At 41.1% G+C, this 21,540-nt stretch overlaps 1 protein-coding gene across 5 annotated transcripts in view; it reads right to left on the minus strand.

Moving 5' to 3' along the window:
* Window positions 1–308: 308 nt before the first annotated feature.
* ppp2r5eb (protein phosphatase 2, regulatory subunit B', epsilon isoform b) overlaps window positions 309–21,540 on the minus strand; it is a 52,325-nt gene continuing 31,093 nt past the window's right edge. For all 5 annotated transcript variants that reach the window (XM_030718191.1, XM_030718192.1, XM_030718190.1 and 2 more), the window contains exons 3-14: window positions 15,498–15,694; window positions 10,980–11,081; window positions 6,938–7,030; window positions 6,591–6,721; window positions 5,161–5,220; window positions 3,668–3,776; window positions 3,203–3,256; window positions 2,729–2,779; window positions 2,503–2,622; window positions 2,207–2,334; window positions 1,625–1,726; window positions 309–1,173 (exon numbers count right to left, since the gene is read on the minus strand). In XM_030718191.1, coding sequence (XP_030574051.1) covers window positions 1,074–1,173; window positions 1,625–1,726; window positions 2,207–2,334; window positions 2,503–2,622; window positions 2,729–2,779; window positions 3,203–3,256; window positions 3,668–3,776; window positions 5,161–5,220; window positions 6,591–6,721; window positions 6,938–7,030; window positions 10,980–11,081; window positions 15,498–15,694 — 1,247 coding nt within the window. In that variant the 3' untranslated portion in view covers window positions 309–1,073. The remainder of the gene's footprint in view (window positions 1,174–1,624; window positions 1,727–2,206; window positions 2,335–2,502; window positions 2,623–2,728; window positions 2,780–3,202; window positions 3,257–3,667; window positions 3,777–5,160; window positions 5,221–6,590; window positions 6,722–6,937; window positions 7,031–10,979; window positions 11,082–15,497; window positions 15,695–21,540) is intronic.

Here is a 21,540-nt window from a genome sequence, read left to right on the forward strand (position 1 = left end):
CCATCTCAGTTATTGCTCTGTGGAATACTCATGACTGCAGTTTTTAAGTTAGGTTTTAGTCTTTGTTGTTTACCGTCATCTGCACTGATACTACCACCAGAGGGCGCCAAAGTAAAGGGGGAAAAAACCCACCCTGCACATACTGCTCCATTTTCAGCATTTCAAATATTAAGTTTAACAGTTTTCATCAGGATTCAAATTTATGTGTGGCTTCTCTCCTGATTTCCATGAACGTGCATGTAAACACACTCAAAAAAGTTAATGGTCTGTGTGTGCTGAGAAAGGCCCTGTTGTTAGTTTAATGCGTGTTTTTGTTCGAACCATTGCCTGTTTAAAACAGGAAGCAGGAATTTGTGGGCAGGTGGGTGAGGCCAAGGAGACTGGGGTCCTTCGGGCGGAATGGGGCGACTAATCAGTCCACATGGGGCCAGGTAAGACAGAGAGGGGAGCGAGAGGGAAGAGAACGATGGAGGCAACAAGAGGAAAAGCAAAGAGGAGAACCAAGAAAATAAAAATGACATTTAGAGTGGGGTGAAGAGTTAAAATCAATCTATCCTCTTTTTTGTTGTTTTTTTTAATATTTTCCAAGAGTTCATTTCACGTCCTACAGTCCAAAAAGTTGTTTTTTTTTGTTTAAATCCCCCTCCCACACAAGTCATTTTCTCATTTTCTATTTTTTTCTTCCTTTTTTTATTATTGTTATTATTGTTTTGTTTTTCCATTTGCATTAATATCAGTTTAAGGGAAAAAAAAGAGAAAAAAAAAACAATTATTTACAGTGCTGTTGAAATAATGAAAACAGACGTAATGAATCTACTGTAAAGTAAGTCGCACAAACACAGGAGGAAAAAAAAAAACATAAGAAAAAAAAAAGAAAAAAAGAAAACAATTAAGAAACCAGCGAGTGCTCCGTGTCGATCCAGAGACGACAGCCTGTATCAGGAGCTCTGGGCAGACATGGCTGATGTCGAGGGCAGGAGAGTCGGGATCGGGACAGAGGAGGAGGAGGGGCAGTCGGATTGGGAGAGGAGGAGGAGGGGAGCGGGACAGAGGGGAGCACGGCGCTGTCTTTGTTAAGTTGGGATGATTCCGTCGCTCCTAAGGCCCCGCTTCAGCTCCAGGTCCTCCAGCTTCTTCCACAGCTCCTCCCGCTCCTTCTCCTTCTTCTTCTCACTGGAACACACAGAGAGCAAAGTTTTACTGTCTGACTGAGACACTGAGCTGCAACCTGCACTTGGGCTCTGGCAAATCACACATTTCTTTTCCTTATAATCAATTTAAATAATTAAGAAAATACTCAGATTACCCAATATTGAATATAAGCATTAGTTTTAGGTCTAAGAAATACATAAATGTGATTAAATCGGTCATTCTAAATGGAAGTACTCTGACTGAAAGCATTCATCAGTGCTGCTTCTCTTGAACATTCTCTTCTAATGAACATCTAATACTGATCCTGATACTTATAGAGTGATGAGTAGTAGTAGTAGTAGTAGTAGTAGTAGTAACACTACTGTGTGCGTGTTCCTGTAATGTGTTAAGTGGCTCCCTGGAGGCATCATAAACTACCACATTATTCATGAATCCTCAGTCACTGCTGATGATGCTGTGAACAGCTTCTTACCGCTGGCGGTCCGACTTATAAGTGGCTGTGAGTTCATCAAATAAGGTACTGTTCATCTCCATGAAGGCCTTCAGTACGTTGTATACCAGCGCCACGATCGCCCTGAGAGGAGGAAGCACAGAGAGAATCACAGCTCACAACTGACAACACTTTTTTTTTTTATAGCTTCTACAAATGTTGTAGAAGACACAAGAGCACACGGCCCTCATTATTAAGACATCCAGCGGTATTTTGATTGGATACCTACAAACCAACAAACGTTTTTGGCAATCTGAGATAAAAATCGAGCCTGTTCATAAATTTTGTATTGCTCCTATTAGTACTGGAATATAAACCTCTTTAACATCCATATTAAATGTGCGACTCCACTCAGCTCTTCAGATTAAAACAAGAGCACAGCTATCTATAAATGCTCTTCATTCAGAAGTAGATAGGTTATCACTAAGAACTTTCTCCCCATGCTGCAGAAAATAAAAGAAAAAAGAAAAAAAAATGTTTTTTTAAATATATATTTCCCACTGAACATCTGTATTAACTGAAAACATTAAGCCTCATTTATTACACAGAACTCGTGCCACTCACGGGTTCCAGTGCTCTTTGGAGATCCTGTAGAGGCTGGCAAACATGATGGGCAGGATGACGCTGGAGTTCTCCTCAATCAGACTCATGATGTACTCGTTGTTCCAGTAGTAAAGAGCTCGCTCTGCAACCTGGGAAACAACGGGTACACACTAACTGAGCCACGTCTTCGTGCCAGCAGTACAAAGATCGCTCACCCTTAAATTAACGTTTTAAGCACTTTTTAAGCCCCCACCCACCCTCCCACCCACAGGAAAAGTACATAATTGTCAGGAAACGAACAACGGGCCATCACTGACCTGGAAATGTGGGCTGGAGACACATCTGGAGATCTGTTTGAAAAGCGGCTCCTGGATCTTGACGAACTGTGTGGGTTCGATGACGTCCAGAATCTCCTCCAGCTCCCCTAGAAACATCACCTGTAGTGCCGCACAGGAGGGAGAACGTTAACACACAAAGATGGTGTTTACAGACACACACACAGCCACACACAGAGCTCAGGCACAAAGCAAACACAAGCCTCACCTCTTTTTGACTGCAGGTTTTTGGCCAGAACTTCAGTAAGCCCCTGATGACCTGAGGAAGAAGATGCCAGAGTTCATGCTGTTGGCTCTTGTTTTGGTTTAATACAAATACTTTTGAGTACTCATTGTTTGAACTCTGTGGTTAAAACTCTATGAAATTATTTCAAAATCTCTTGTGCGGCTCCACACGACTCAGCAACGAAGCTGGTGTGAAATGCTTTCATGAACACAGCGTGAAAATGATAAAAACGAAATAATACAGACACTATAATTACACACTCATTAATAAGGCATGTTTGCATAAAGTCCCTGTGATTTGACCACTAAATCTTAACTCAGCCTCCATTTAATACATTTCTCTGAAGCATCTGCCAGCTGTCATGGGAACCACAGATCTGCTGATGAAAACAGCTGCTCAAAGCTGGAAAACACACAGCAGTCATGGGAGGAGTCAGACTGATGTAGAGATACTTACTGGTTCTGTTAATGTTGGGTCTTTCTCTAGGAATTGTACAATGCAATATGCCAACTGCAAGAAGAGACGAATGCAGAGGTTACAACTAACATCACATTGCGCCTTGAGCAAACCAGAACTGAAGTGCTTTAAGTTACGTTGCCCTTCTCAAAACACTTTGTTTCTGCTATTATACATCATTTTTAAGGAGCTGAGGAGTTACTGTTAGCAGCCATACAGATCAAGTATCTTAACTAAGAGCCAAGTTTACCAGGTTTACCTTCTGAAAAACACACGTTACACACAGGAATGTCAAGCTACAGCACAAAAGCAAAAGCACACCTTAAGCTAGCAGGACCCTTTTTGAGGCTCCAAGCTCGATTTGCGATTATTACCTCTGGATATTTAAAGTCTGTGATTTCAAGAAATCTAAAGGTGTCAGATATTAACATTTATTTTTACCCATTTTATACACACAATCCTTACCTGTGCATGGAAGAGGGACAGACTCCTGACAGTGTGGAGGGGGATCAACACTTTGACCAGAAACTGTTTATGCTCTGCTTTCAGCGGCAGAGCGAAACCATTGATTATACTGGAAGAGATGAGGAGAAAGAAAGAGAGGAAGAAAGAAAAAAAAAGGTGAACATAAATTAAATCAGGAACACATGAAAGAGCTTCACTGTAACCCTATGAAAGCAACTGGAAGATCGATGACAAGAAGAACAGTTTATACAGGCGTGGAGAAGAAATGCAGACCTGGACAAAGAAGACAAAAAGTAACGCTGACAATCCCGCACTTCCTGGCTTTCCCTCTGTTGTGATTCACCAGATTCATTTGTTTGTTTAAGTGACAATGCTGCGTGTCTATGGAGTAAGCTGCCGCCGGGTAAATGTCAGAGACATTGAGTTTATTTATTTGTTACTGCTGTGTTTCTGAACTTCTACCCTTAACTCTGTGCCAGCAAGCTCTCCAAGCAGGAGGCCGTCTCATTTCCATAGTTGGAGCGTTTCTTCTGGAGTTTGTTTTACTTTTACCAAGGCTTGGTTGGTCTGTCATGTTGGCCCAGGCTCTTCCTGACATTCATTTGATAGTCAGCAACAAAATACCAAACACATGTTAATGCTCAGGTTTTTTGGTACTCATCTCTTATTAATCCTTATTAATGTCTGTCAAAGGACAGACTGTGGAACTCTTTCCATTTAAGAAATCAGGTAATTCTGGGTCTGATTAACTTTGCATCACATACAAGTGTTTTCTACAGGGTAAGATTCTATTTGTGGCACATATATGTGCATGCAACAGAAGGCACATGCATGTATTCCTAATTGAGTTATTAAATTAAACTATGCAATTATTTTATTAACAAGTATTCTGACAAAAAAAGAAAAAAAAATACCAATACAGTGTGTATTTAGCCAAGCTAAGTAAAGTCTATCTGTGTGAAACATTGCATATTCCAGTACACAGAAGCAGCTCTAAGGACGTTATCTGGATATCTTTTAATCGCATTAAAAATACTTTTATTAACAAACACAGTTTTGAAGAAAAATGCCCTTTGCTGTGTCTGACTTCAAACAGCTCCCATCACAAAGTTGAAGTACTTTCTGTCTTTTTTCATGGCTTAAAAAGACTGTTAAGCTTGAAGGATTAATTTACTTCTTATCTCCAAGTCAAACTGTGCTCCTGGAACTGGCTCTACTCTACTCTGTTAAAATGCCGTTTTTTTTAATCGAGCCTAATCACTCAGCTTTTTAGTTCCGTGTCTTTAGCCTCCCCTGGGTCTCGAGAAAAAAAGATTGCCCGATTGAATGAATTCTTTTTTTTTTTTTAAATCCTCATTGTTACATCTACAAAACCACAGTGAGATAGCAGAGTTGAGTTTAGTTCTGTTGTCGCTCTCAGGTCTCAGTCACTCACTCAGCAATAACCCAACAGAATGTAAATGTGTGTCTGAGGCTCAGAGGCCCCCACATACCTCCCCAGGATCTCCAGCAACTCGGCCACCCCGTTGAAGTGCTCCGTCTCATAAACAAAACTGCAGGCAGACAGACAGACAGGGCGGGAGACCAAAGAGGAGATGAAAGAAGAGACACAAGAACTGAAACACTAAAGTTCTCAAAGAATAACAAAACCAGGTGAACTGTAAATTAACACTCGGTTAAAATAAAAAAAAATTTAAAAAAGAAAGAGAGAGAGAGACATTGTAACAATGCAGCACTCTAGAGAAACCTGACATCCTACTTAAAAACAAAGAGCAATTCCAGGTTTGGACCCAGAGCTACAAATATTACTAACAGCCTCCTCTTATCCTTTGGCTGCACGAATAATCAGACCAGAAGCAGAAAGGTCCCTGTAAACTCTCAGTGCATGTTTGTTTGCACTGGCTGGCTCTTTTGGCTGCTCAAGTAAGCGCATAGTTTAATTATACACATTCAGCAGAGACTCGGTGACACGATCATTCATTCTGGGGTGGGTTTGTCCACTTTAAGTCTAATAAATCACTTTATTTGAGTCCTGCTTGTGCCCTTTACTAACTTCTGAGGAACAGACAAAGATTTAATTAAATTAAAGGAAAATGCTGCCACAACAGTTTCAGTGTGGCTTGGTATTGATTCTATAAGTTGCTGCAATTCTACTGGAGGGAATAAACATCATTCTTGTAAAATATATGCCCTCATTTGGAGTTTTGATAATGGTGAAGAAGAGAAAGAGCAGCACTATCTGAAGTGGTTTTCAGACATGAGCTCCCATGTCTCCAAAGTCAGGAGAAATCAGTTTGGGACACACTGTCCACAGCTGTCATGTTGTACATGCAACACGCAGCAGGAGATAGTCCACTTTGGGTTTGCAATAATGGAAACGTTTGGTTTAGGGAGGACATGTGACCCACTGGCTCCCTGTGAATTCACTGGACAATCAGCAGCTCTATTCTCACATACAGTCCAATCAGAATTTTGTACAAAGGGCACTGGCAGGACTAAGTCCATTTAATAGTCAACCCATATTTCCCACAGATAGCTGACAACTTGCATGATTTTCACTCCAACATTTCAGTAAGCCCCTGTGCTATATAGATGTGAGCACTGTCCTCCAGGATGACAGGAACAACATCATAAAATGAAGGAGATCACTTAGAACAAGTGTGTATTGATTTGTGGTGACCCTTCCTCTAAGGTGAGAAGTGGACCAAAGCTATGCCAGCAAGAGAGCCACCTGATCCCCTCACTGTAGAGGGGATCCTTCGTTTGTCAGCCTTCTCTATCTGAACCTATAGCTGCTAAATACTCCACTATATTCCAACAGCAAGTTTGTACTGTGGCTGTCTTTTTATCATGGAAAAAAATACCAGTCAGATAGACAAACAGAAGCTTTTTTTTTTTATCTGAAGAATTAATGTTTACTCACCGTAGAAAAATATTATTGATCTGTTTTCGTATAAAAGCCCTCAGCCCCAGGAATTTGCCATAGATTCTATGCAAGACTGTCTTCAGATAGTCTCTCTCCCGAGGGTCCTCGCTGTCAAACAACTCCAAGAGCTGGATACAAGGAAGAAATACACAGAGGTGAGGGGAAAGAAAATCAATTTTGGAGCGTAAGGCAGAAAAAAGGAAAGTGCCAGGGGAAAAAAAAGAGAAAACTTTAAAGCAAAGGCCGAAAGATTTAAAAATAACATTTTTTAAAAAGGCAGAACTGACAGTGAAGGAGATGATGAAGTAGAAAAGCAGAATTCTGAAGATGACTCGACAACTCACCTGTAGGACAAACTTCTGGTCTATGTACTTTTTGGCAATGCTGGGCTGGAATTCCTGACTCTCCAAGAACCGAATGAAGAACTCGTATACCAACTGGAGAAAGGAAAAAGGTTGATAAAGAATTCATGTTAACTTGAGGCACAAACTAGAACAAAGCCCAAAAGACTGATAGCTGCTTCTTAGACATGAGAGCACTGAAATAACTCCATACATACAAAAGTCACAAAAAGCACAGTGTAAACTGGGCTGAGCAGGGTAGACAAAAAAGGTCAATTCTGAAATCTTCATTTGGGTTCAATGGAGTTTAATTAGATAAAAATCTTGCTTATGTGTTTGCAAATGTATGAATTTGGCAAGAAAACAAAACCAAAAGCATCTCGTTTCTAAAGCAGTCCTGGGCTGCAGGCACACCAAGGAACAGTGGACGTGAGAGTCTAGAGAGTCTGGCTATAGACCTGGACCCCACAACAAACCCACCCAACGAACAGGTGCCAAATACAGTCACCAGGTCAAGGCACCAGAATTACTCAACTCAACTTTTATTGTCAATTGTTGTCAAATGTACAGGCAGAGAACTGAAATTACATTTCCCACGACCCACGGGGTGTGTGATCTTCTAAAATCGATGACCATCTCCTTTGTTTTCCCCACATTTAGAGAGAGGTTGATGTCTCTGCACCTTATGGCCAGTCTGATCACCTCACTCCTGTAGTGGGTCTTGTCGTTGCTGCTGATGAGACCCACAACTGTTCTATTGTCCTTAAACTTGACAAAGAGGTTGGTATTGTGGATGGGAGTGCAGTCTAGAGTCAGCAAAGTAAAAAGCAGGGGGCTGAGCACACATGTCTGAGGGTCTCCTGTGCTCAGCAAGATGGTGCTTGAGGTGTTACTGGCAACACTTAATGCTTGTGGTCTCCCATGCTACATTTCCACCGCTGAGGTGCCGGTGCACGTGCCAGTGCTGGTGTTGGTTTCAATGAACCGACGAAATGCGCATGTTTCCACTGCGCTTTGTGAACTGATTCTTTACAAGTGAGTGTGGAAAGAGGAGAACACGCTCCCCTTTCTTGTGCTGTGAACATATTTTACGGTCCAAATAAAACAGCATCTGTGTGCAGCACAGAGGGAAACACAGACAGCGATTACGAGCGATTATGAACTGATACAAAGCATTAAGTTCAGCATAATTCACAGCCGAGAAAATCACATCACTTTTCTCATGTAATACATACAATGCAGTGAAATAGGGGTAGAAAACTTTACACTGAGATGGCAGAGTCACACCCTTCTGCCGCTTTCGTCCCACGTTCTTGGTTCGAGACCAGCTAGCTTGCGGGGCCTGAGTTGAACCCGTTTTTCGGTCGAGCACTGAGTATGTTCGCAGTGGAAAAACCGCTGAACAGTTCAAATACTGGCACCCGATCGGTGAGAAAGTCGAGCAGCCGGTTGTAAAGTAAAGTGCTGAGGCCCAGATAGTCCAGTTTGTGAATAAGTTGCTGGGGGATGATGGTGTTGAATGCTGAGCTGAAATCTATGAACAGCATTCTGACATGGGGGTTGTGTGGAGGGCGTGGGAGAGGGCGTCATCAGTGGACCTGTTCAATATGCAAACTGAAAATGGTTCGGAACAGGGGGAGGGTGTCTTATGTGCCGCATGACCAGTCTTTTAAAGCTCTACATAATGGTTCAAGTCAGTGCAATGGGGCGGTAATCATTGAAGCAAGCTGGTGATTGCTTCTTTGGTACAGGTATGATGGTGGTGGTTTTAAAGATGGTGGGGACAACAGCCTGGCTCAGGGAGGTGTTAAAGATGTCTGTGAGGACATCCTTGAGTTCCTCGGCACAGTCCCTCAGCACGCCACCAGGAATGTTGTCTGGACCAGCAGCCTTGGGAGCGTTGACTTTGGAGAGTCCTCTTCACGCTGGTTGAAGACAGGCATAAAATCTGGACATTGGGCGGTGTGGTGGCCTTCTGCGCAGGTGTGGTGTTGTGTCTGTCAAACCATGCAAAAAAAGTGTTGAGGTTGTCCAGCAGAGAGGTGTTGTCATCACAGGTCTGTGGAGAGGGTTTGTAATCAGACTCCGATGTGGGGGGAGGCTTTATATGCTATTTTGTGTTTAGTGTAGACCAAGTCCAATGTGTTATTTCCCCTTGTTGGAAAATCAACATGCTGCTGTAGTTTGGGAAATACAGTTTTGGCATCAGCATGGTTGAAATCCCCAGCCAGGATAAGAAATGCGGCCAGGTTTGCTGTCTGCTGCTCACTGATGGCTTGATAAAGTTCGCTGAGGGCCTGCCTCCTGTCTGTGTTGTTGTTGCTAGCGGGGATGTAAACATCAACCAAGAGAATTGCTGTAAACTCCCGCGGCAGGTAGAAGGGACGGCATTTAACAATCAGTAGTTCCAACAGTGATGAGCAGTGTTTACAGACCACAACAGTCTTGGCACCAAGCATCCCTGATATAAACACAGACCCGCAGCGGGTCTTACCTCCCCTCCAGCAGGGCTCTGTCTGCTCAATAGCAGGTTAGCTGGACAAGCTGGATGGCTGAGTCCAGGATGTTGTCATTCAGCCATGTCTCAGTGAAAACAAAAACACTGCAGTCTCTCATGTTGCACTGAACTGACCTCAGGGGTTATAAATGGTCCCTTTTATTGTCCAGGGAGCGTACGTTTGAAAGTATGATAGTGGAAATAGCCGGCTGGTTCGGGTTGGCTGCTAGCCTAGCCTGGATACCTCTGTGTTTGCCCCTCTTCTGCTTCCTCTGGCACCGCTTGCGGCATCTCCTGATAAAGTAGTCCAAAGCCACAAAGCTGCTTTACGGTAGAGGGGTTTAATTTGTGCGTACACGATCTGCTGATGGATAGCAAAAACCGGTGGCAGTACTTGAGCCTTGTGGGCGACAGGTACGATGTACATTTACACGAATTATACTTAGGAAAACATCCAAAAATGGAAAAACACCGTACTGTCAGGCGTCTGCACGCACCACCATCTTAGAATGATGCTTGCTTAATGCTAGAGTGTTTGGGTCATTCTTCTTCATTAAGAATGATTTTCTTAATTCATTTCTGTGTGAAATTAAGAAAATCATTACCACTCTGATGACCAGCTTTGCATAAGACTAGAAGCAAGGGGGGCACAGCTGACCTGGTTCTGTCTGAGATTCAAAAATAAGCCTGCAAACACCTCTAAAACTCACTAATTAACATGGTACAGCAATTTAATTTAGTATGTACTCAAACAAAAAAGTACAATTTGGCCTTCCTCTTGCCTAGCAGTCACATGTTTAACATCCTTCTCCAATATACCCTGCACATCTCCTCCACATATGACCAAAAAAAATACAAGAAAAAAAAAAAAACCTTCACGCTCACCTTTTTTACTTTGTCTCTGCACCGTTCAACTTGATGCACACATTCCTAATCTTGTTCATCCCTGTCACACCAGTACCGCTTCCAACCCTCATAGTGCAGCTTATCTTACTTCCATCTTGTAAACTTTCCCTTTCACTCTTGCTGGAACCCTTCCATCACAAATCACTCCTGGCATTCTTTTCCGTCTGCGCTCTTTTCTTCCCCTCTCTTCTGCAGCCCTCTTATTCTGGATGGTCGAGCCCAAGTATTTACACTCATTCCCCTTCACTTCTTGCATCCTCACCATTCCACTGCCCTCACTTTCATTCACACACCATGTGCGCTCTGTTTGTCCTCCTGACTTTCCAGAGCACACCTCCCCCTCTCCATGATCTCTCCAGCCTGCTCCCAACTTTCACTGCAAATCGCTTCTACCTTTTGATCCTTACCACTGCACCCGCACAGAGATCCAATCAACCTGTTCTAGGCAGCTCTATCTGGCAACTCACTGGTAACTGCACAGAAATGCTGGGTACAGAAAAACTTAGTGGAAGTTAGCAAAGATATAGCACCTAAAGCCCCTTAGCAGCAGTAGTTATATCTTTTCATTATGCACTTTTCAAAAACACATACACACACACACACACACACACACACACACACACACACACACACACCGTTTACCTGTAAGTGTGGCCAGGAGGCCTCAAGTGTGGGCTCATCTTCTTCAGGGTCAAACTCATTACTGTCACTGGGCGGAAGGGTCCGGAATATGTTGTGAGACACCTGGAATAATGAGAGAGGACACTTCAATCCAATGACTGTGGAAATGTGCAATGTAGCGTGAATACAACCGGAGCTCTGCCCCGACCAAAGACACACATGTAGATGATCACTACTGTTTACTGTAAGGATGCTTCAATGCAGCTACCTTACTGAACAAGTCAGCTGCTCCTTCTTGTGCACACAAATCTGTTGAGCTTAAAGCTCTGTCCAAAATGAAAATGATCATAGCTGGCTGAACCTTTAACAGACCTTCAAGTGGTTTGGTTTGTTGAAAATGCCACAAATATATTCATGATTTGGGATATTTAGACAAGAATGGGAGTTTTCACACCAAAATACTCATGAAACCACATTACTCCCATCATTTAAACCAATTGTAGTTTGATGTTTTATTTGAAATAAGAGCAGCAGACCAGTGTTTCGGGAATCTACACAAACAAGTATATGAGAACAATGCTCTGCAGTTCTTTGTTTCTGTAGCTGCAATTCAGTTACATACATATGACAAGAATAATGAACAAAAAATAACTCCGCTATTTTGATGCATTTCCAGTTCACTCGTCCCCTGAACAATCTTTAAACACGGCAGCTTTCACCAGCCTGGCCGGCGTTAACCTGGCCTGAACTGCTCCGCATGGGTATCACGGTACAGGAAGATGGAACACTATTGTGGGCGTTTGTAGCACAATTTCTCATTTTCAGAACTGTTACACACCTACATCACAATACAGCCAACCGACAAGTGTCACTTTCACATCTGCTTTAATAAAAACATTCACTTTGTTCCTTTACCTGACCTAAAACCCTTCATTTCACAGAAGATCAGGGAAGAATCTATAGGCAGACCCCCTGAGCAAGAAGTCAGCGATTGCAATGCGTCTCAGAATCCTGGCTGCAGCATCTACGCGTACATAGCCACACTTAACGGTTTTGTGTGCTTAACTGTGTGTTCATGACCCGCCCGACAGCAAAGAAGTGTCCCATGTTGGAAAAAATACCAACAAGCAGTGGATTCAACAGCAGTCAAAGAAATCCACATCGGTCCAGCTGTCTGCAGCAGCTGACCCAGTAGCTGCAGCAAGAACAATCAAATAAATGGCAATATTGCCCCTGTCTGTCTGTTCTTCTTAATGAGACTGACTTGGTTAATATTGTTGACTGACAGATACTCTTATCAAAGAGTTGTTATCAGGCTGCAGCCGTTGAAAATAATATCATGCTGTCATTATTTATTTTATTTTTTTAAATGTACATTAGACCAGCATGTATTTGGCTCAACTTAAATGCTGCTTTAACATCCCCTCAGGTCTTCAATGTGTGTGTGTGTGTGTGTGTGTGTGTGTGTGTGTGTGTGTGTGTGTGTGTGTGTGTGTGTGTGTGTGTGTGTGTGTGTGTGTGTGTGTGTTTTAAACTCACAGTACAGGGCTACTTGCTTATAAGGCAACCATGTGCACTGCAGCAGACCCTCGGTTATGACTGTCCTCGGTGGCCTGAAGATATACTCTATGGAAAGCCCCAAGTAATTAAACCTAATAAGAACTTGGTGCACCAGTTAAAAAAAATATTAGCTTTGAGTACTTCAGGGCCTCTGCTCATTGTGGAGTCTGTGTTCATTAGCTGTACATACGTAGCTGGCAACACGCACACCAACTCCTTTTCTGCGCTTATTTTCCTCCAGTGTATTTCCTCATTTCCTATATCTTTCTACACCGAGTTCTCACATGTCACTGTTATTCCACGCATTAGATAAGACTGGAGGGAAGCGACATTTCAACCACATAGGATCCATTTAAGGCATTTATATTTTAGTAGCAGACTTTACATACAAAACCAAAAAAGTCAAGTCCAATGGGGCTGGACTGGGTCTGTGGGTGCTGCCAAATCAAAAAACAGAACCACAAGTGAACTAATAAAGTCTAACTAGCATACAATTGACCCAGAAAGCAGAAAATACAAACAACTAAAATCCTTCCCCCCCAGAAAAGAACAGCAACACCCACTCACCCACTCTAGTGAGGCTACTTTTAAAAAAAAAAAAAAAAAAGAAAATCTAAGAATCAGACTGAACCTGACTTGGTTTCTTCCCACTGATAAAAACAACACATTTGTGCAGTAAATTTTTATGCAAGCTAAAATATTATAAACCTCCACTAAAATCTGTTTTTGTCCACTCTGACACACCTTTGCACCCTCAATGCTCAGGGGCACAGACAAAAACATGCCGGCAAACAAAAAGAAGAGCGAGAAAAATCAAATCTATTTACTTCTTAAAGAAAAGTTCTTATTAAAATGTGTTGGTAGTAAGCTTTGACCCAAAGGAAGCACACTGTGTAATCATGTCTGTCAGCACTCGTTTGTATTTCAGCACCACTATTATTCTGCCATTTACTTCATTCACACAGTCACCAGCTAACAAGGGGCACACAGCACTGATCCAACAATGACTAGAAATTTCAAAATGCACATTAACTTTTTGTTAAAGTTGCCCATGTGGTTCTGCATCTACTGCAGGTAACATACTACGTTTCCTGAAAAAAAAAGGAGCAGCGTCTGGCTGAGAAACCATCAGTTTTTAAAGAAAACATTTTCTTAAATGCAAAAACACGTAAATAATCACAAATACAGTAATGTCAAATACAGTAAGGTATACATACAACCTAAACTGAGGCATAAAGAAAACAGCCATTACTCTGTCCTCTTGGAAAGCTTTCTTACATCAGTAGAGTTCTGACAGTGTTGTATCTTTTGTGCGTGTGTCAGCGTGTTTAAGTGTGCTAATGAATGAGTCAGTATGTGTAGTTGTAAGCCTTAAAGGAGGATCAAGAAAAGCGAGTACATCAATATTCTCAGAAGTGAGGTTTGTCCCGTCCTTTGACAAGTTTCCTGCTGCAGAAAACAGACGCTCTGATGGTGTACACGTTAATAATTAATGTTAATAATTACAGTCTCACAGCCCCAGGTCAGTGGCTCAGAGTTTTACTGGCCCATGCATATTTTTAATGGCCTACAAAAAAAACTTTTATTTTTACATTTTTAAATGTTATTACAATTTAATTAATATATTTTATTTATATTAATCTAAATCTGCAAAATAATGTTTCTAAAGCCTTGAAATTAAATAACCTAGTACACCGCATGCTCCCTTTTTGACTCACCCCTGCTTGCTGCAGGTGTCGCTGCCATAGAAAGCAGGACGGCTGCCATCAGCCTTCAGCGAGCTGGCTGATTTAAACATGGTATCAGACTAAAACTTTAACTTCTGTATCTTTACTGTAGATTTTCGCAGTGTAAAACAAGCGTCGGTGGATGAAGCAGCTACAAAGTTCTCTTTTCTTCACACTGGAGCTTGTTGAGGTGGTTGATGGACTCCTCCTTCAGCTGTTTCCCAGTGAAGGTTTTAATGGTGGTTACAGGAATAAGTGCTGCTGTTTTGGAAGACAGAAAAACATTTTATTACACTCCACCTGGGCTCACTGTCTTGGTAACGGCTTCACCTCTTTGCGCTTTAGTGTTTGTGTGTGTGTGTGTGGACAGACTCCAGCTCCATGTTAAACTGTGAGAGCATCATCATCACTGCTGCTGTTGTATCATCAGTCTTTTTGTTGTAAAACTGGGGGCTGCGTGAGCTTAATGTTGTAGTATTTTTTTATTCACACATGTGCTCCTAAATACGCTTCTATTGCAGGTCTGTTTTTAAAACAAAGCAAACAAATTTTGTTTCAAGGATTTTTTAGAATTGAATTATTCGAGTTACTTGATGAATTGTTGCAGCCCTAGTTACATTTTTATATTGATTAGTCGGTGCTAGTGACAAGTTACCTGCTGCTTTCAGAGGGAACCATATAATCATCATTCAGTCTAAAAACAGCAACATACTTTGTTTTTTTGGCTCATATTACCCAACTATAATTTTTCTCAACTTCAATCTATAAAATGTGTCTCCACATTAACATATTCAAATTTTGGCCTGAAAGGCAAATAAAGCCATTTGATGATGTCATAATGAGACATGTTATAGACAAAACAATTAATTCAGCCTTCATTTTCTGAACCACAAGGGAGCACATCCTATATCAGATCGGATCCATACCAGCCCTTACTCTTAATCTGATCTTCCTTTACCGCTACCTACCCACTAAACCTTATTAAATATGGCTTACTAGTTTTTGTAGACAAACACACATCACTGAAAACATTCCTCCCTCTTTGTGAAGGAAAATAACAAAACACCACTGGTTCGGTGTTTTGTTATTTTAGAAGCTGAACAGTGTTTTATTATCTACATGTATCAAATAACCCAACTGGAGATGTTTAAAAGTGAAAAGCTGCTGCACAGGTTTTAAACAAAAAAGTAAACAGACTGAGAAAGTGCAAATCCAGTGTTTATGTAAAATTCATGAATTCATCTTTCCTTACCATTTTCACAACCTCGGGGTAGGCCTGTTCTGTCAGGTAGCCCCGGCTGACGGTCACGTAGTCCACCAGCTCGTTGAGCGTGGAGCGCTTGTACTCCTTCATCTTGAGGTCTGACAGCGTGTCCATGAAGTCAAAGACAGTACAGCACTGCTGCAGCTTCTTCAGGAACAGCTCCGGCTGCTCCGGTGCTGGCACGTCTACACAGGCAAACCAAGGTCAGGGGAAGACACAGATAATGAGAAAGGTTAGATAAATTCATAAAGACGCTTTCCTGGTGGGAAAGAGGCCGGAGACACGTGTGGTGAAGTTGTTTTATATATATATTTTTTTTTTAATCCCAATTATTGGTCATGATCAGGATTCTATCCAAGAAATGCAAACTGAAAATCAATTCTAAGAAGTTACAAACTACACAATTAGTAAGGAAAATTGTTGGTAATGAAATAACCATTTGCAGCTCCAATAATATCAAAATATAGTTTTCTTTATATATTCAACATCATTTATTTAATTCATAGTAAAAAAAAATTTAATTAAAAAAAAAAATCTATTATCCACAGGCTGACAAAGTGAAAAAGTGATTTCATGTCAAGTATCAGATCAGGTTAAAGACTTCCAACACAGCTCAACTAAAGAACTAACTACACTTCTATGTTCAGAAGACAATAATTTTGTGTAGATATTCAACTGTTACTGATCTGTCCTAATCTCTTGATAATTGCACTGTTTCCTGAATCGCAGGAAGTCGTCTGTTTTAATATCTGGAGCAGAAGCAGAGCAGCTCTGTTTGGTGCAAAACAAAAGATGTAGGTGGGTAGTTACAGCTATGAAAAAAAAAAATGTGCGATCTTGCCTTGTGAACAGAGTTTCAGAGCTTTCCAAAGGTGTCCATGCAGGAATTTTTAACAAAAATTCCTTCTCTCAGAAAACGAAGGGTGATACCAGTGCATGCCTCGGGTGAAAACGTTGGCTTCTTGCTCTGCAATAGCTTTTAACTTATTCATCCTCCCTGCATACCCCTGTCTGCACAGGCAGGATGAGTGTGACAGCCTCATTATCCAGCAGCAAGTGTTTCTGATGGGAGAGGCGAAGCTGTCACAAACTGTATGGATATACAGGCAGAAGAAGGCGGCAGGTGTCTTTATTCTGATCTCACTGTGACAGACATGACAGAGGGTCACGCAGAGTTCAGACCTGCGGGGAGATGAGCAACAATCTTCCCAGATCGCCTCAACTCAGACCCGGTGCTCTCGTCCCCGCAGGACTGGGCCATTATTATGTAAGAGATAAGCTGCTGCTCTGAAGGCAGCACACCACCACTACTAGGTATGTGTGTGTGTTCCACAATTACACTTCAAAGTGCCTGCTTGTCATTTTGAATTCTATTGCACTTTGCAATGAGTCACAAAATACATGAAAATGAGCAAGGAAGGTTTTGAGGAACAAAGAAATTACTTTTCCGCCTCACCATAACCTACAGTGATTAGGTGATTCATTATTTTACACCTTCGGCTCTCGTATGTGGACAAAGAAAATGTGATTTACCAACATTTTCAATTTTACAAACCAAATAATAGAGTGAATGAGGCCTGTAAATGAAATGATAGAGGAAGCAGAAGCCAGCTGCAGGCCTGTAGCTGTTTATTTAAATTAATTAAACCACAAAGAAAGATTTTTGCATATTCGCCGATTTCCCAGAGCCTTCTCACCTTGAAACTAGCAGAGATTAAGAGCTTCCAAGAGTAAAAATAAAAAGTATTAATAAGAGATGTGGAAATAAAACTGTATTATCAAGTCTAATTTTGACCCCAAATTATTATGAAAACAATGCAAAGAGATATAACCACTTCTGTGCTGCATTTTTATTTCCAAATTATGTTCTTGTTTCGTCTTGTGTCATAAATTCAGTGCAACCCTTTCCTTTAACTCACTCCCTGGTAGTCTGTGGCAGCTTCAGTTTAGCCTGAACCAAGATGACAGACAGAGAGTCAAAAAGAATGCAAATCCACTCCAGCCATTTAAAAACCTGCCAAAGACCCCGTCAAGAAGGAACAAATACAAGTTTGTGGCATGCTGATGTGTGAAGAGTCTGAGTAGTTGGGTTGCTGTTATCAAGAAGCACTAGTTGTGAGGCTGCACACTGCACAAAATGTTTCTGTATGCGTGGCAGAGAACAGAAACATAAACCTACATGAAAGAATATTAACGTATGACTAGAACGTGCTCTAAGCATCCTGTGTATCAAACCTCAACATCCTGTTGAAATAACAACAAAAAAGATTTTAATGTTACCTTACGCACTTCCTCTAAGTCTGTGTCTACATCTCTTGAACTTTGGCCGGAGAACCATAATTAACCAGATTTTAAAAATAAGAAAGACTTATTTATAAATGGATGATTCAGGCCATTCTTCCTTTCATGTATTTTTTTTTCCCCCCTACAGCTCAAATTAAATTCCACTCATCACAATGAATGGCTAAATCCTCTTCCTGAAGCTCGGAGCATTTAAAGAGAAAGTGCAGTTTCCTGTCCTGAGAAAACAACCCTCAGCAGATCTCACTGAGGGCATTTAAAGTGATTATACTGAATGTGTTTTGATCCAAATGCCACTAGTTACTCACGACCTGCTGGCCTCCTGCTTCAGCTCGGCTCATTGAGGCTGCGTCCAACCGGGCCAGTCACAATCAAACCCAAACCCTGACTGACTGGCAGGACTCCTAATCCCTGCTCCACAAACTTCCACAATAAACACTCATTTATCAGAGAGCACGCATGGTACACTGATTTTAACCCAATTTTTCACTTTTGGTTGAGAAGTTACAACATATGCAAAAAATACTGTTAACCTGCTATGATTACTCGATGCTCCAAATTGCAAAAAAAAAAAAAAAAAAGAAAGAAATTACTCAATAACTGCACGGCCTTGTGAAAGGGATTCAGACTTTTCTGCTCAAAAGGAACACAGTGGCTGGAAAGAGGACATCAGAAAGACAACAAGTGATGGCTCCAGGGACGACCTGCTTTTGTAGTGTTTCAGCATCCGTTTAAGTTCACTCCTGTAGCTTAATGACCTGCAACACATCCCTTTTTTCTTTTTTTTTGCTCACTCTCATCACCCAAAGTTTGTTTCCAGCAGTAGCAGACATCTACACACAAACCCTGATAAACCCCCACTACATAATTTTTAAAAAAGTTATTAAGCTATTTTTCCTGCTAAAATAATGCTCTGTCCTTTGTGTGTTATGCCTTTATATGGTTCCTCTTTCCTCACATCTAAACCTGCTTCTTTAGATTGTAAGGGGAGGGCAAGGTAAAGAGTCTTGAGAAAAAAAAGAAAAGAAAAAAAAAAACACACCACTGCACGGGCATGTCTGTGTGTATGCAGACTTGTCTTTGAACACATCGCTGCAGAATGGGGGAGCAATAAGGCATCAAAGTAGTCTCCCCTCCTCCGAGCCCTGTGTTGCACAGTGACACACCCTTCATCTGCAGGCCTACGAATTGTGAAATGAAAAAAGAAAAAAAAAAAATTTGCATGCATCTTTATCAAAAGTCCAAGGTTTTACTGTCACGTGCTTGTGTAATATGCACACGGGTGACTCTTAATGCTGTGCACAGGACAGTTTTCAGGTAAGTACTGTACAGTGCAGAACTACTGTGACACTGGCATCGACCAGTGACAACACAAAATGTCCACAGTCACCCGAGGCTATACTGATTTTTGGCTGCTATATTGCTACATTACTAATGTGAATTGTATATATGTAAAAATGTAAAGTGTACATGCAGTTACAAAACAAACTGTAAAACAAAAATGTGTATACTTGAGTGTAATTATGCAAATGTGAAGACCTGTGCAGAAAACAGTGTGCAAAACAAGAATAAATATATCTGGGGTTCATCACCCTGAAGGTATGTGCCTGGAAGGAACGTGATCAATAATACCTGTAACAGTATACATTATTATGTAGTGCATTTTGTTGCACACCGCAGCAAAAAAAAAAAAAAAAAAAAAAAATGCACATGCTTGCTTTGTGTGTCCCTGCACTCTTTGGTGTGTATGCGCGAGAGCTTCCTCTCAGTAAAGCAGTGTACAGTATGCTGTAGATCATTACTGTAATTACCGACTACACGATTCGGGGTCGGCCTGTGTTGGGAGAGCCCGGGGCCACGGGATCCTGCAACTTTGCTTCTATTGAAGCATGTGAACAGCCTTAAAGGAAGCTATTAATAGACAGATAATCACAAAGGACACAGTAATCCCTCTACACAGACAGAGAGAGCACAGCTAAACGGCTTGGAGCAGGGAGAGAGAGTACCGGTGTGAATGGGGGAGTGAAACCGGGAGAGAGAGACACTGTGCATAAAAATGTGTGCAACTGTACTTAAAAGTGTGTGAGAAAATATGTGTGTGTGTGTGTGTGTGTGTGTGTGTGTGTGTGTGTGTGTGTGTGTGTGTGTGTGTGTGGCCTAGAATAACCCAAAAAAACCACCCTGCTATTGCACACACACATAATCTCAGTTAGGCTCAGACATCAGCACAAAGAGCAGCCTGTGTGTGATGCTGTCAGTGATATGTCAGCCATATATCCAACCTCTGAAAGCGGTCCCAAAGAAGATGATTTACTGTGTGTGTACATCAGTGGGTATCAACAAGTAATCTTCTGCAAAAAACAACTTAATGGTGGGGAAAAAAGAAGCTCCAAACAATCACCCTTCTGTCAGCATTTTGTAGAAAGATAAAATGGCAAATCTTCACAGAGAGTTGAAGGTAGCATCTTCTAATTACTTGTTTGCCAATCTAACAGTCCAAAATACAGAGATTCAGTATGACTTCACAGTTAAAAAGTTTAGCACTGGTAACCAACTTAAATACCAGTATACTGTGGCACCATTCCCACTGAGGAATATCTGCCTCCTTAATGTCTATTAAGTAACTCAACCACAGCGGCAGCAGCAGCTAACAAATATTGTCATTATCCACTGTTGTCACTTGTTATTTGGTCTTTAAAATGTCAGAAAAGGGTCTGAATTTCCAATTCACAAGCTGACATATTCAAATTGCTTGTATTGTCCAAAAGCAAAGGATATTCAGCTTAGCAAAACAGAAGTCTAAAAAAATTCTTCAGAACTGGATTTTTGGCTTTCTGGCCTCAAAAGAAAATACATCAATCTCATAACATTTTCTCTAGCAAATTTCTTTGAAATCCATTTCCTTTGAGTAATAATTACTAAACAATTTATTTCTGTTATTGTCTGCTCCTGTTTCAGTAAAAACATGACAGTGTTAATGTGACTATATGATAAAAAAATGCATTCATAATAATAACAGATGATTATTAAGTACAAAATCTAATTCTGAGTGTAAAGTGGCAGGACAAATGCAGGAGCGAGTCCATTTATAGCTTTGAAAAGGTTACACTCCACTACAGACTGCCACCTTGCAGCTAATGTTTCCTATTAAAGCGTGATTAAAATCAACATGAACAATAACACAACATATTATCTAGTTAAACATTCAAAGGATTTTTTGCATCAAGTTTCTCACTGGGTTTGACCCGTGGCCACAGTCTCTGACGCTTACCGCAAACTACACAACACTTTCACACTCCTGACATGCACCAGCTGCACCAGCTGCAGCCAAACTGTCAAGTTAACTTATCTCTTTCAAATCACATCTCCATATCGATGCAAAGGACAAAAAGTGATTCTAGCTAAGTGAAAGGACAAAAGGATAGAAAAGCAATTAGTCACCCACACAAAATCTAAATGTATGATTAACCACAGCAATCCCATTAAAAACACCCAAACCCACTCACCTTCACAGGCTGCATAACCCTTCTACGTATGTTTGCAAGTGTAAGCATATTTGATTAAGTTGATCTCATTTCATAATAATCATCTAAATTAATGCTGTTTCATATATAAAACTACCCATATCACTAAGGGCTTTTTACTTCTACCATGCATATTTATCCCCAAATCCATTTAGCTGGTACAAATGTGATCTGTTTTTTGTTTTTTTTAATCCAGCAGCCACGCC

This window comes from Archocentrus centrarchus, chromosome 22, assembly GCF_007364275.1.
Source record: "Archocentrus centrarchus isolate MPI-CPG fArcCen1 chromosome 22, fArcCen1, whole genome shotgun sequence".
NCBI lineage: Eukaryota > Metazoa > Chordata > Actinopteri > Cichliformes > Cichlidae > Archocentrus > Archocentrus centrarchus.